The sequence below is a fragment of the Armigeres subalbatus genome, chromosome 1 (genome assembly GCF_024139115.2).
Source record: "Armigeres subalbatus isolate Guangzhou_Male chromosome 1, GZ_Asu_2, whole genome shotgun sequence".
In the NCBI taxonomy this organism is placed as follows: domain Eukaryota; kingdom Metazoa; phylum Arthropoda; class Insecta; order Diptera; family Culicidae; genus Armigeres; species Armigeres subalbatus.
This window is the reverse complement of record NC_085139.1, coordinates 243,118,204-243,134,056: the sequence shown is the minus strand read 5'-3', so window position 1 is coordinate 243,134,056 and position 15,853 is coordinate 243,118,204. Positions and strand designations below refer to the sequence as shown.

The window sequence follows — 15,853 nt, the reverse complement described above, 5'->3', positions numbered from 1 at the left end:
AATAAATTGGCGTATTTGGTAAGCCTAAAATAGTGGGATAGTTAAATTGGCCGATTTGCTGAAATCGGCTAGTTGTGCAAATTTTCGAAATTGAAAAAAAAAACAACCAAATAAGAAACAAAACTGAACAAATAATAAAAAACAAATGTCTTGTTGATAAAGACAAAAAAATGTAACCATTCAGAGAAATATGATGTATCAGTAAAACTCTGAGATATGTCAACCCAAGCAATCAAATAAAACTGTAATTGAGGGAAATTGGGCAAATTGAGTAAATGAATTAAATTAAGCAAACCTGGTAATACGGCAAAGACGATAAAGCGTCTAATTTTTCCAAAAATAGATATTCAGAAAATATAAGCAATGATCGTAAACAAAAATTACAATTTACATTACAGGTTTGTGCGCTGCTTATAAACAAGCAAGATTCCAATGACGGTGTTGTGATAGCAGCATTGACGCATCTATCAAAACATTTAAAAAGTCAATATGAGTCAATCAAAGTTGTTCAAAAATCAGAACAGATACGGAACAAGTCAATTCTCCAAACTGGTTGTAGAATTACACAAATTGCATCTCTGACACCATCCTCGATGACAATGGCACGTGGCTCCCATCTAATGGACAAAGCAACAACCAAATTCAACCACCTACCTTCGGGGAACACCTGGCGCATCTTCAGGTACGAGGTAGTTAGTCGGATGATGGACGCCTTGTCGAGCTGCGTCGTGATGGTATTGGGCAGCGGGAGCAGTTTGGCCAGCTCGAGAAACTCGGCGTTCTCCTTCTCGCGCCGGGACCGGGCTGCATTTTTGCTCTTCTCCTTCATGGCACAGCGCGTGGCAAGACCTGAATGGAGGAAGCAAAAGAAAAGGCATATTTGTAATAATTGCGGCAATGCGACGGAATAATTTGAACAAATGGCACAGATTTGCGAACTAATTATCTGAAAGGAAGAAATCACTAGAAGCGATAAACCGGGAATCAGAATCACAAATTAATAAGATTACCAAACAAAACTCCGACGATTATTGGCGTTGCAGGGAAAAGGGAGTGATTCCAACAATATTTAACCGACTTGTGTAGCATGCGAATAGTTTTCCTCATTCGAAGGGGAATTAATGTATATTTGCTCAGCAAATTAGTTTGTGCGGTTATGGAAATATGAGACGTTGCCTAATAATTTACGGATTCAATTACAAGACAAACTTCCGCAATAACCGTTTTGGTTATGAGCAATCATATTGATCAGAAAAGGATATTTATACACATATCTATAATTGTACGTATCACACTGGAATCAATTTATTCAAAAAAATTTCAAGCATATACATACAGATTTGTTTTCGGAATATTGTTAAAACAAACTGTAAGCTAAAATAAATCAATAATGGAAAACATGTTCTACTGATCCATGTTTTCTCTATATCACATCAATACTTTTTCCCTCGATTTATCTGGAAAGTATTTTCGACCACTCAATCAGAGCAATAACTATAATCCGCTTATCCTGGTTCAATCACCCGTAACACATTGCATAGCAAACCATATGGCAGAATCAGCCACACGTCACACAGTATTCAATTGTATTCTAATCCATTTGCCATAAATTTATTAGTGCGGTGCAATAACGTTTTATTTAACAACACTCAAGAACTTCAATTACCCATGACATTCATGTGACAATCCTTCAACGCCTTCCGTATCACTTTCATGGTTCACTTGTGGTTGCAATCTCACTGGTAATAAAATGTAAAAATCTAAACTACACTAATTTCACCTTATAAACTATGCAAATTAAAGCTCCGCTATCACTGCAATCACCGAAACGTGATCCTACATCTAGTCCCTAAATTTAAATTAAGCAACTTAACAGGTAATTCCGGGATCACCGTAAAGCACTTGTCACTAGGACTTGTCGATCGGTACTGTCTGGTGCGCAGTCCTTATCCGGTACCTGTCGGTCCGATAAAATCCCAAAGGATCACGTTCTGGAAGGGCTGTAAAAATCAATGCTTCGGTGTGCGTAGGGCGGGATCTCTGATTGGTCCAGATCCCTCCGACTTCAGGTGGTAGTTGTACTTCATTCACTACCGATGATTGCACGCTTCAAAGGTGACGGAAAGCAACACACTGCTGCTGCATAGGGAACGAACAAGATTGGGGCGGTGCGATGCATTGGGTGAAAGCAAATAGGGGAAAACAGAAAGCAACCTCAAGGCAAAGTGGAAAATCGTATTGTCGGAGTCTGGTCCGGACTCCCGACGGTCCGTTCCCACGGCTATTTACATAATTTATTGTACACGCTAGTTCGGGAGGGCGATAATGATGACCGGGGTATCCTTGGCTGGAACACCACCTACACAGCAGGTCGCGAGTAAGGGTATGCGATATGTTAGACTCTAATTTAAAATTTAATGACCATCAAATGTCAGAGCGGATGATACATTTGTTATTACTCATTAGACTGGCCCAGATTACTATGGGGAGCCGAAACCTATATAAAAGTTCATTTAATCATCATACAATGTTCTGTGAAATTGTTCTGTAGCATACCAACTGCCGTTTTTGCAATTCTGAGGTCAATCGAGCAATCAGAACCAATTTCCAGATCGTATGAGTGACGGAGGTGTATTTTCCTATACATTTTGGCTGAAATCCCCATACTAACTTCAAATCAAATGCGCCAGCTTATGCAACAAGCGATTGAGCTGAAATTTTCAGAGATTGATTTTCTCACCTAAAGACACAATCCTGGGGGGTGCCCCGTGGAATTAGACAACTTTTTGTTTCCTGGGCCAGTCTACTGCTCATGTTTAAAACTATATTATTCTTACACATTTGGGAATTCACCGAGATTTTTTTGCGGAAATTACTCAGCACTGGCAGAGTTATGCTGGGGCACGATGGGGCACGCCAAAACTGTTCTGACAGAAAAAAAAACTGATTTCTGCCAATTTTTGAATCACTGGCGGTTATAAGCTGGGGTACGGTGAGGTACGTGGCCCACAAAATCAATTTTTTTCCTTTCCTTCAAATATTCTCTGGCAATCGCGTGATCTGCCGAAATATTGTGTTCTGCATTGCGCGGCCGGTAATAAGAGTAGCCATCGAACAAGTAAGTGCAGTGCGTGTTTTAGTCGTCGGGAAAGAAATAAAATATCTATCTTGTGTTCGGTGGCTCATGCGCATGTCGCGCGCGGTCGAAAAAAGCGCGCTCTTCAATAGTTTGCTGTAGCCATCGAGCAAGTGAGTACAGAGTGCTGCGCTTCGTCCAAAACGCGAATCTCCTTAGTTTTCATATGCCACCGGGCGTGCACTAACTTTTAACTCGAATTAGTGTTATTTCCCATCTCATAGATCGTATCGCTTACCAAGGTGAATCCAGATAGATTATCCTTTGTAACTAAAACGATATCCTATCCCAAGACAATCGTGGAGATGCAGAGGTATACTCGGTCTCTAGTAGCAACGAGAGTCGGACTAACAATCCTTCCATTCCTATATGACCGTAAGGACGTGGCCGGCGCCGTTATTGACTTTACATGTTTGAGCTCCCGAAACGTGTAAATTGATAATGGGTAGCTGATCCCAAGCCCCATTCATTGTGTTCTCTGTACAATTTCGCAGGTTCAGTCAATCATGGAGTAGCAACTACGAATTCTGCGGTCATAATGCTCATGTTCATAACCCAAGTAACAATTTCCATGCTTCTTGGATTTATCTAATTCTTATTGCGGACTTATGATAGCAATCACCAAGCTAATTGCTCAGTTTTATTGGCGCTCTTATTGCAATAAACCTCTCATAAATCTGTTGAAAAAGCTTCAAACGTTAAATGCCACAGATCTATGATTGTGATGAAGAGCGTAATAAATCCAATTTTCAACGCTCGAATAAAGCTCCAATTTTTGGTCATAATGTGGACAAATTCATTACCTCCATAAGAATGTTTGTATTGCAAAGAGTTTATGACGGTGTTTAATTTTAGCAAAATTTTTGTGATCAAATTCCATGAAGGCCATATTGAAAATGGAAAAGCATTTCGCAGTCAGTGAAATTTATCACTGAAATTCATGATTTTACGACATTTTCACCACTTTCCATACATTTTCTGATAAATAATTTTATTCGTTAATAATTTGAGCAAAAGTACTTATCGATTTGGTGGACATCCTAGATATAGCGGTAAAACATATTTTCCATTTGTTTCCCTGAACTGCGTTATATTGTCGGCGCGTGGTGTTCAACCTTATTTTTTCACCAGGTTTGCCCATAAAATCGGAAGCGCACTCCTTTTCAATGGTACTGAATCGAAAAAAATAACCTGAAAAAAAATATTTTGTTGTCATCATCATAGGCTTATAGTGGTCATCTGGAGAGGGCCACTTGGCAATATCTTAGTCTTATAGTGGTCATCATAAGGTTGCCGTGTATTATTCGGTTTTATTGTTAGATCTTATCCAGTATTTTGCGCTCGATAATAACGGCCGAGTGAGTGCCTTTTTGACATTCAAGAGGTAGAAAATATTTACAAATTTTTATCAATGTAGGCCTTGATTAGTTGAAAAATATTGGCACTCATCCGGAATCTACACATGAACAAATGTCAAAATATTCTCCATTATGTTGTTCAAAAATCATATAGTTTTCCCATGTTTATTTTGTAATTATTTTATTTAATTTTATAAGAATGTGAAAGACACCAAGATAAGGACGAATCTATAATGATTATGATTGATGGTTTTATAAGAGAAAAGGATATCTGCCACCAGACACTTCGGTGAAGTGATACTAATATAGTGTAAGGCTGAATGGACTACGCTAGACTCACTAAAACCAACTCCCTTTTCAGTAACCAATTCCATTTGACCTAAAAACTATATTCTACAGGCATGGGAAACATCAAATTTTCAAATAATCGAGGATGAGCAACACTCTTATGCGATCACAAATCCAAATTATCAATTGATAAAAACTCGCTAGCGAGTGAGAATCGTTCGACAATTGTATCTCGATTTAAGCACTTACCGTTACTTTTTGAACTTATTTCTCTACATAACAATAAAACACAACGCCAAGCATCAGAATGACCTTCATTGTTGACATTAAATTTGTATTGGAAAGGTTTAAATTTAATTGATAATTTTGTGTTTATTATCAATTGATTCACAAATTTGAAAAGTTATCGCTAAGGCAAAATCGCCTACTTTTCACACCTGAGATGTTATCAAATGATAACTCCAATCATTATCGTGTGAGAATGATTCAACACAACCCTGATATTCTATGCTATTGTCCACCTAGGCCATCTTGGTTAACTTGGAGCCACTAAGCAGAAGATACACTTGTTGTTATCCCGTAGTATATTCATTGTCATTGCCCCTAAGGATCAGCAAGTCTCATTCAGTTTAAGTGGTCTGCCAAAGGTGGCGACATGTCGGTAGTAAGATGCCTTAAGACCTGTAACCTGCCCATCGGCTGCCCTCTACCGCCCTGGTAGAGGAGTTGTGTAGCACAGTTAGTGTCGAAATGCTTTTGGGCACATGTAGTGTAGGGCTCTTAAAGAATTGCCGGGGGAATTGGCAAAGAGAGGGTGTTTCGGGGGATTTCAGTGAGTCGAGGGTAGTGTATCCAGCCGTAAACTATCTGGGTATCGTCTCATCTAGGTGTCTGGTTGCAGATTTCTTTTCCTCGAGAAAAAAACACTGGTCATAATCATTATAGATTTATCTTTACCTTGTGGCTTTTATACTTCTAAAAAATAAAATAAAATATATGATTATAATTAATGCATGAGAAAATTACCAAATTCTCGCTGAACACAACGGAAAATATTTGACATTTGTTTGTTTGTAGATTCCGCGGTGAGTGCCAATGTTTTTCAATAAATCGAGGCTTACATTGATTGAAAAGTGTAAATATTTTCTACCTTTTGAATGTCAAAAAGGCACTTACTCGCCGCCATTATCGAGCGCAAAATACTGGATAAATTGATCTTGAAAACAATTCTTAGAGCTGAATAAAACTTGAAATGTTACTTGGGAATGCTCATGTTTCGCATACGTATCGACTATAGATAGTGGAATATATAGATGAGCGAAGATAAATCCACTGTCTTCAAACGAACTGTCAAACGTGTCTCCAAACGAGCACGACGTCACGATTTCAATGGAAATGTTAAGGGCTGTGACGTCATATGCGCGTGTGCACGGTCAAAAAAAACGACTCAGCCATGCTTTCGCTCATCTATAGATTCTACTATCTATAGTATCGAATCGACGAAGAATTGATTCCCTGTTCTGGAATTGAGACTTCATGTCAAGAAAAACAAAAGTATCGGAATAGCAATCGAGTCATCATTATATATCTTTGGATACTCTTAAGAGTTTCTTGGGAATATTCTTCAGGAGTTGCTTCGGAAATTTCTCTAAAAATTTCCTAGAATACTCATCATATTTAATGAATTTATCTAAAAGCTCGTTCAAAAAATCCTCCAGAAATTTTTTCGTAAAAAAACTCCTGGTATAAATTCTCTTAGTTAATAGAATCCCATCGTAAATTTCTCTAATTAATAAATCGAAATTTTTTCCAGTGATTCATTACAAAATGCCTCAATTTTGGATATGAAATTAAATATTTTTAAAAATGATTACAGGGAATCAATATTCGAGCAACGCCTAACAATATACCCTTTGTCATCAACAGAGTTTGTTACTGACAAACGCACCTTGCAACAAGCCTTTATCAGAACCTGAACACAATATGACAAGAATCATTTGCCTTGCATGCTCTGATATTTCCGAGAATACGACGCTATTTTTGCAATCAGAGTTAGATTCTCGAATATTTCCATGAAAGCAGAAACTACGATAGCATAAAACCGAAATTTGCTGTAGAGATAGTGCAAAATATCGGAATGAAAATTTAGCAACAAAATTGTCTTCTTTTTTTGTCGCGGACAAAATTTTTCGTATCTTTGTCATTATTATCTCCGACAAAAACAAAGTTTTGTCGTTGGTTCTCTTTTGTCGCTTGTTCCGCATACGCAGAGAAATCCTTACAGAATATTTATACGGAAAATCCTCTAGGAAACGAAAACGAAAATTGCTTTATCAATTCCTTCGGAAATTGTTTTAGGAATTCCTTATAGGAAATTAGGTTTAGAAAATCTAGGAAGATGTCTTGGGATTCATTGTTTTTTTTCAGGAACTCCTTCAGACATTTCTCCGGAAATTCATCTCTTTTATTATTTCCTATTTCACTCTTTAACAAATTTCCGAAAAAAATCTCACAACGATAAATAATTCCTGCAGGAGTTTCGGAAGGAATTTTGTATAGTTTTACTAAAAGAATTTCCAGGAGGAAGTTTTTAAGGAATTTCCGGAGAAATTTACAAAGGTCTTCCAGAGGAATTTCCAAAGGAATCCCTGGACAGATGTTAAAAGGAATTCCTGGCGTAATTTTCCTAAAAGAATTTCTGAAAGATTCCCTAAAACATGATACGATTGCTTAATCGACCCGAAGAGGGAGCCTCCTGTTACTAGTCCTATGAGGCTTTAAGAATGTCTAGATTAGAATCTGGTATGACAGTTGGTTTCGGAGTTTGACGGCCAGGACCATTATTGGGGTACGCCAGTTTACTTCAGGATTTCAGGAATAATCAAAATAGTGTGGTTGCGCTTGTCGAGGTGGATAAGGTAAGACCTATTCTCCCCGCTGCCAATTGCGAAGGATTCAGGGAGTCGAGAATGCCTTCGTAGTGGTTTTTTGAGCCTTCATAATGACGGTTTGCTCTATACATTGTAATGGTGCGTCTACTATGCAGATGATGTTAAAATGTTTAAGATTATCAACAGCATCGAGGATTGTGAAGAAATGCAATCGCGTGCGGATAGAATGGCGAACTGGTGCTCTGCTAATCTCCTGACACTCAGTATTCAAAAATGTAATGTTATTTCCTTTTATCGGAAACACAAGCCGATAGTTTTTTACTATTGTATCTCTGGTACTACCCTCGAAAGAGTTAACAAACAGAATTAACAGTTAAGGATTTAGGAGTCACACTGGATCAAGACATGAAATTCAAGTCGCACTATCACGACATCATCGCAAAAGCTAATCGGCAACTCGGATTCATTTTCAAACTATCTGAAGACCGGGATTCTCATTGCCTAAAATCTCTGTACTGCTCTTTAGTTCGTTCTATCCTTGAATTTTGTGCTGTAGTTTGGAGCCCTTATCATAGCGTCTGGATCTCAAGGCTAGAAACCGTGCAGCGTAGATTCGTGCGTTATGCACTTCGGCACCTTCCATGGAGGGATCCCGCTCATCTTCCCGCATATGAGGATCGATGTAGACTACTTGGTATTGACACTCTTCAAATGAGAAGGAATTCCGGAACTTCTCATGAGGTTAAATCTTTATGCTCCGGAACGAACAATGCGTCAACGAGATTTCCTGCACCTTTCTCGGCGTAATCGAATGTATGGCATGAATGAACCTTTCCGTGCTGCTGCGGCTGCTTTTAACAGCATTTATAGGCTATTTGATTTTAACTTACCATTGACCATCTTTCTAAGAAGATTGTAATCGTACCGTAATCGTACTTGTTCAAATTTACTATATTCATTAAGACCACCAAATGTCAGATGAATCTATACAATAAACATAAATATAAACATAAACTAGACAAAACTGCTTCAAATGAGACATATGACACAAAAGATCTAACAAATGGTCATAGTTTTCTTTTAAAAATAGATTTATTTTATAAAAATCATTCGAATAGAGTTCCTGAGGAAATTTCTTCGAAAAGTGCATAAGATCCTACCGGACATCTTGCAATTATTGTACTTGGAATCTCTGAGTAAATTTTTTCCAAAATATCCATTAGAAATGGTCGAGGTCGAGGTCGAAATACGTATCTGTCAAGATACAATTAAGTGGTGAAATTCAATGGGATTGTATTCACTCGTCTTATGACAAGTCCATTAGAAATAGTTTCTTTAGAAATAACTTAAAATTTCATCAATAAGAACAACGAGAATCCCTGCCAATTTCATTTAGTGAATTACTTTAGAAAGTCTTGCGAGAGCTCCTTCGAAAATTTATCCAGGAATTCTTCAAGTAATCTTTCCTTCACATCCTGTAAATATACCTCCGAGAATTCTTTTCACATTTACTTCAGTCATGTCTTTCAGATGTAGAAAGTTCCTCCGTGAAGAGCAAAAACGCCCTATTGCGATTCTATGGAAATTTACCTGAGAATCCTTGCAAAAATTGCTTGGAAAATTTTTCCAGAAACCAGAGCTTTAAATATTTTTAGCACCAAATGTCAATATAATCAAGGCTAATTTTGTTTTTTTCGCGCGCAGTTACCATACTCAGTGATAATCAATTGAATGAATTTATGAAGAAGTAAACTGAGTAAGTCATTCTATGTTTTGAATAATCAAAACACGAATGTCAAAAGTCGGAGTGAATGTGCTTCATAAAGTGAATATTTCATGCTCTGCCAGAAACTTCTACCGAAATTCCATTGCGAAATTCTTCTGACTTTTGACGTAGAACTACGTCTGTCTTTTCTATATTGGGGTACACTTTACGATTGCAAAAAAACTGAAAAACGTCACGAAATTATGATAGACTTTGAACGTTAATATCTTAGCCGTTTCTCGAAGGATTTTCAATTTTCTTGGACCATTCGATCAAGGAAGAGTCAACCCTTCATACCCAATATACACTGAAGTCACTTTTTACGCGGTTATTTTTACAGGAACTGTTTTTTATGCGATTTTTTTCACTCGAATTTCTTGACTTCCGCGGTTCATCCAGACATATTTTGGAATTTACGCGGTTTTTTACTTTGTTTTCATCTACGCGGCCCATATCCCCTGCGTAGAAACCGACTCTAGTGTGTTACAATGCTAATATTTTCTATTATAAACTTGCTAACAGCTTAACACTCGGTTTCGGTGATTCAGTCAATCTTGTAAGTGCATCGCAAGCTTCTTCTTCCATAGCACTACATTCCAACTGGAACTTTGCCTGCTTTTCAACTATTGGTAATCTATTGGCATTTCTTTAGTTATTAATTAAAAGCTTTTTATGTTCACCATTGCAGGGCTTTTAGCTGGTGCAGTTCGTTTCTGCTAACTTAAACGTGCGTTTTCTCTCGAAAGCTTGGGGGCTTTTGACGGCAGCTTCTTGCTTACGTCTATTGATGCCAGTAGAGGGGCTCGAAATCTTCTTCGCTGCTGCAATGATTGCGTTCTGGTAAACTTTCTTCGGCTCGTTTTTGCTGATTCGTAGGTGTCTGCCAGAGTAAACGCTAGGTCCGACGCAACTCACGTGAAGGAATAATTATTATTATCAATAAACTGCTAAACTTCTTTGTCGCGTCTACTCTGACTTCCTCCATAGGATGACCACCAAACGCCGTTGACAGCCCAGCTTTAGCAATGGAATTTTCTGTAATGAGCCACCAGGGGTTTAGACTGACTTAGTGACGGGTGCTTAGCCTCTGTTCCAGTTTGCGTCGTACACTATCAGCCAGAGTTGTGCTTTTCAAATTTTGAAATCGATTATCATTTAAATGTAAACCTAACTAGGGTAATTCGCCAAATGTTGAACGGCTAATTTCTTCACCTATTGTTGAACGCACGTGCATTTCTTATGGGAGTTCAACAATAGGCGACAAAATTAGCCGTTCAACATTAACAATTCTAATACCAATTTAATGTCAATAATGAAGTTCAATCGGATGTTTGGCATTGTGTTTTGGTGTTATGTAGAAAAATAAGTTAAAAAGAAGCATTTACCAATGCTTCGAATCGAGATACAATTATCGAACGATTCTTACTCTCTAGCGAGTTTTTATTAATTGATAATTTGTGAGAGTGATGTTCATCCTCGATTATTTGAAAATTTTATTTTCATCTTCTTTTTCAAACCAATCTCAGGAGCATAGGATAAACCCTTGCTCTAGTCTAATCGCACAGAATAGTCGAAAACCTGTACATTACATACAGCTACGTAGTTCAACGTCACCTTTGCGTACAACCCGACTGGGCTGCAACTTTGAGTTTTGACGTAGGACTTACGTCTCTCTTTACTATACCGGGTGTCATTTCAAAATATTCAAATCGACCGCGTTACGCTGTGTTGAAAGATTTTAAACGTTAATAGCGTTCGTCTCAATGGACGAATTTCTGCGGTAAGCCCCTCAATCGACAGATTTCAAGTATGCCTTCCATGTCCATGCTTGATAAGACCCTAAAAACTTGTTTCAATAGGCATGAAACTGTTTTCAATGAAAAACATTGAGATCAAGGGAACCTATAAATATGGGTACCGCATAATTCTTGCATCATTCCATTACCACGTTCTCATTGGTGCAGACACCAGCGAATGAGCAGCCGCTGGATCTGCCGAGAAGCCATAAAATAGCGCAACGCGATTTTTTCCTTTCATTCTGACCGGGACAAGCGAAGCAACCGCATCATCGATTGAACAGCACTCACACCTTTTAGCAGGGAATAAAGTCTGCACCGACTGCTTTTTCGGGTCGACACCATCGAAGCCACCATCATCAGCCGAAACCTAGCCAGTATAGCAGCAGTCCACCCTACACACCCGACAAAGCAGCAATGCTGAGCAGATACCGGCAGCAGCAGCAGAGTCGAGCCGAGACCGGCCGGCATCGGTGATGAGCCGAGACAGGCTGAAGAAAAGCCACATGATGCAGCATGTATGTCCAAAAAAAACGGTTCTTCAGAGAGCCAATAATAGAGATCAATATCAAAGCTTTCAATACCCTTCGGGATAGAAATTGTACTTGGGTGCCAAATCCAATATTCTAGTGATAAAATTGTATGCGTGATTTTCATAAATAGCGTCAAAACTAGCAGTGGATAATTTTTCTGATTTAACCGCGAAGTGGACGAAGGACTTCGCTTGACCATGCCTAAAAAACATAAGATGACCAAATCTCTCACATAATATTGGGATACTTGGATTTAAAAACAACACCGATAACAGCTCAAACATTAATAAACTATCAATCGATTTTTCATCAAATGTTGGATTTTTTGGCATTGATCAAGAAATATGTAGATAAACATTGTTTGATACTGACCGCACACAAAGCGAACGTGACTGAATGATCGTCCCATGTTACCAATTCTAAATCTTATCACTCGAAATCCCATGTCCGGGTGTTTCCTTCCTTCTACTACTAACAATGTTGTCTCAGAAAAGAACACGTACTTCTCACCTGAACTGCAATTCTAAGCTCGCTTGCCCGGCTTATTGGCCTGTATCAAGCGAAAAGTCCCGTTAGGAAATAGACGAAATAGACAAGCGTAAAAAAGATGAAGCCCTTCTCGAACGCGTTGATGATGATGACGCTTTGGCTGACAAAAAAGCGGGATACAAGACACTGGCTGATTGGCCCACCAATTGGGAAGCAGAGAAGATTCAAAATAAGGTATAAAAGAAAAGTGCATTCGATCGCAGAACATTCAGTCTTTTATACCACCACTAGAAATTCTCGGTTATTTGAAAAGATCTTTTCTTACTTTTTGGACTTAGCCGAAGCAAACAGCCTTTTTCAAGGCTCTAAGAGTTAAAAATAATGTTCTCCTTCAGTCGCTATCGCACGGATTAGGAGGCCCTACATTTCCTGCTGGGCCAACTTGTGGCTTATTTCAGGCAGTCCTTCAGTGGGAAAGTTGCCACTGTCGAGGCTAATATTCCGTGACCGGACAGATACTTCCTGAATTGTTTTTGATGATTCTTGCTCGAGGTAGATTTGATTTCTGTGTCGGTTTGATGAGAAGATGTTGCCAAGGAATGGTATGCAACGCCGATTATTTATTTAAAATAGTTGATGTGAGAAATTTGGACATATTATGTATCTTAAAGGCATGGTCAAGTCAAGTCCTACGTCCACTTAGCGGTTATGTCACAGACATTATCCACTGTTCGTTTTTCTAGAATTTTCTATGAAATCTCATATGAGAACTTACATTTTTCTGCTGCACAATTCTTGCAAAAATTGATATAGTAGTTCCTTCAGGAATGTCTTGGAGAAAACCTCAAGTAAGTTATCCTTTATTTGCCCCGGATAATACTTCAAGAATTCTTCAGAAGTATTGTGGCAGATCCTAATGAAAGTATCGGCAGAAATTCAAGGAAGAATTTCTGAAGAATCTCTTCAACGACAAGAACATTTCATATTTGAAAACCTGATTACATTTCCTCAAGAACTCCTGAGAAAAAAATTTGAATGAATTACCGAAGCTTTTTTTTGTATCTCTATTAAGGAGGCTTTCAGCCCTTGGCTGGCGCACCTCCGGAATTACCGAAGCTACCTAACTAACATTTGAGGTCGGCATTGCATTTTATGGTCTATAAACTATTCAGTAACTTATTGGAAAGTCTCTAGAATCCCTCAAAATGTTTTTTTCAAAAACTTCCAATTCATGGAATACCTGAGAAGATAAGAAGAAGAATGATAATGATAATGTCTAAAATCTTCGGATGTGCTCAAGAACTCCTGTAGGGAATTGACAATGTCAATAGTACTCCATAGGCTCGTCAAATGTGGATTTGCGGACCTTGAAATGTCCTTCCAAGAGCAAACTGGTGTACCCCAATAATGGTCCTGGCCGTCAAACTCTGAAACCAACTGTCATACCAGATTCTAATATAGACATTCTTAAAGCAATCATAAACAGGTGGATTTGTTACGTTCTTCATCGCAACCGTAGAGCTGGTCAACAGGCGTATGATATTTGAAGCTTTTTCTGAATATTTTTATGAGAAGTTTATTGATAGCAATAAAAGAGACAAGAAAACTGAGCAACAAGCTGTAATGATTGCTATTGCTAAAAGCGAGGGACAAGGCTATCAAGCGAAAAAAACAAATTAGATACCAACGCACCAAAAATATCAATTGTGTTTTTCATAACAAATCAAATCAAGAAAAACGCCATGGTCGTAATTTTAACAATAACACCAACTCATACCCAAGAAATTCAACTTAGCGCAATGTATTTTCAATCAGAGAGCTACGTATGACAAGAAGAACCACAATTCGAATCTACCTTTGGATAGAGAGTTACTATAGCAGCAGCAAAGTTACCATTTTCGGAGCCGCCGCAACCTCCGTATGGACCAATAATTAACTTCCAGTGGGGCGAAGTAATCAGTCCTTACCCTACTGATGAACGACCAACATCCTCAAACTGAACAAATGCATCTGCAAACCGTTAACCGATAAACAGCTGCACTAAGGACCAGTGACGGGAAATGTCATATCGATGTCATGGGACTAATTTGTTAATAACTTTTTTCACAAGTAATTTACAATCGTATGTTTTATATAAACATAAAGCACTCAAAGGATACTTAAACTTTTTCTAATAGGTCATTGCTCTAAAACTGAAAATGGCGGCGTGAGAGCCGAATTAGTGTCAAATGACATTAATGTCATGACATTCCGTGTCATTTTTTAAATTCGTTATCATGCCTCACACTGTATATTTAGAACAATGACCTGTTTGGCAAAGTTGTAGGATCCTTCAAGCATTACATGTTAATAAAAAAATCCGAGTTGTAAAAGACTTTTGAAAAAAGTTATTAGCAAATTAATAATAGCAACCCCACGACATTTTTTTGACATTTCCCATCACTGCTAAGGACATATCTGTATGTTATTATTTATTATTTATTCAGACTAAGGCCGAAGTGGCCTGTGCGGTATATAAGAGTCTTCTCCATTCGGCTCGGTCCATGGCTACACGTCGCCAACCACGCAGTCTACGGAGGGTCCGCAAGTCATCTTCCACCTGATCGATCCACCTTGCCCGCTGCGCACCTCGCCTTCTTGTGCCCGTCGGATCGTTGTCGAGAACCATTTTCACCGGGTTACTGTCCGACATTCTGGCTACGTGCCCGGCCCATCGCAGTCGTCCGATTTTCGCGGTGTGAACGATGGATGGTTCTCCCAACAGCTGATGCAATTCGTGGTTCATTCGCCTCCTCCACGTACCGTCCGCCATCTGCACCCCACCATAGATGGTACGCAGCACTTTCCTTTCGAAAACTCCAAGTGCGCGTTGGTCCTCCACGAGCATCGTCCAGGTCTCGTGTCCGTAGAGGACTACACGAAAGACCATCACCTTGCCGTAACCCTCTGCGGGTTTCGAAGGGACTCGAGAATGCCCCTGAAACTCGAACTACGCACATCACCCGATTCATCGTCGCTTTGATCAATCGTGTCAGTTTATCCGGAAAACCGTGTTCGTGCATTAGCTGCCATAGCTGGTCCCGATCGATTGTCGTCGATGAATAGATGATGTATGGGCACGTTGTATTCGCGGCATTTCTGGAGTACTTGGCGAATGGCGAACACCTGGTCCGTGGTGGAGCATTCGGCCATAAAAAATCCGCCAGGTACTGTCCACGAACTCCCTTGCAATTGGTGCTAGACGACGGCATAAAATTTGGGAGAGTACCTTGTAGGCGGCGTTCAGCAATGTGATTGTACGGTAGTTGCTACAATCCAGCTTATCGCCCTTTTTGTAGATGGGACACACGACACCTTCCATCCACTCCTGCGGCAAAACTTCCTCCTCCCAAATCTTGGTAATGACCCAGTGCAGCGCTCTAGCCAGTGCCTCACCACCGTGTTTAAATAGCTCTCCTGGTAGTTGGTCAACCCCAGGGGCTTTGTTGTTCTTCAGCCGGCCAATCTCCTCCTGGATTTCCTGGAGATCCGGAGCCGGTAGAATTATGTCCTGCGCGCGTTCTCCCAGGTCCATCACCATACCGCCATCTTCGTCTG

General features: G+C 39.3%; 1 protein-coding gene across 5 annotated transcripts in view; it reads right to left on the bottom strand.

Moving 5' to 3' along the window:
- LOC134206234 (protein single-minded) overlaps nt 1-15,853 on the bottom strand; it is a 131,795-nt gene that overhangs the window by 34,428 nt on the left and 81,514 nt on the right. For 4 of the 5 annotated variants that reach the window (XM_062681925.1, XM_062681924.1, XM_062681926.1 and 1 more), the window contains one exon: nt 655-849. In XM_062681925.1, coding sequence (XP_062537909.1) covers nt 655-829 — 175 coding nt within the window. In that variant the 5' untranslated portion in view covers nt 830-849. Of the gene's footprint in view, nt 1-654; nt 850-1,666; nt 1,866-15,853 lie in introns of those variants that run through there. The other variant, XM_062681922.1, reaches the window with a different exon arrangement.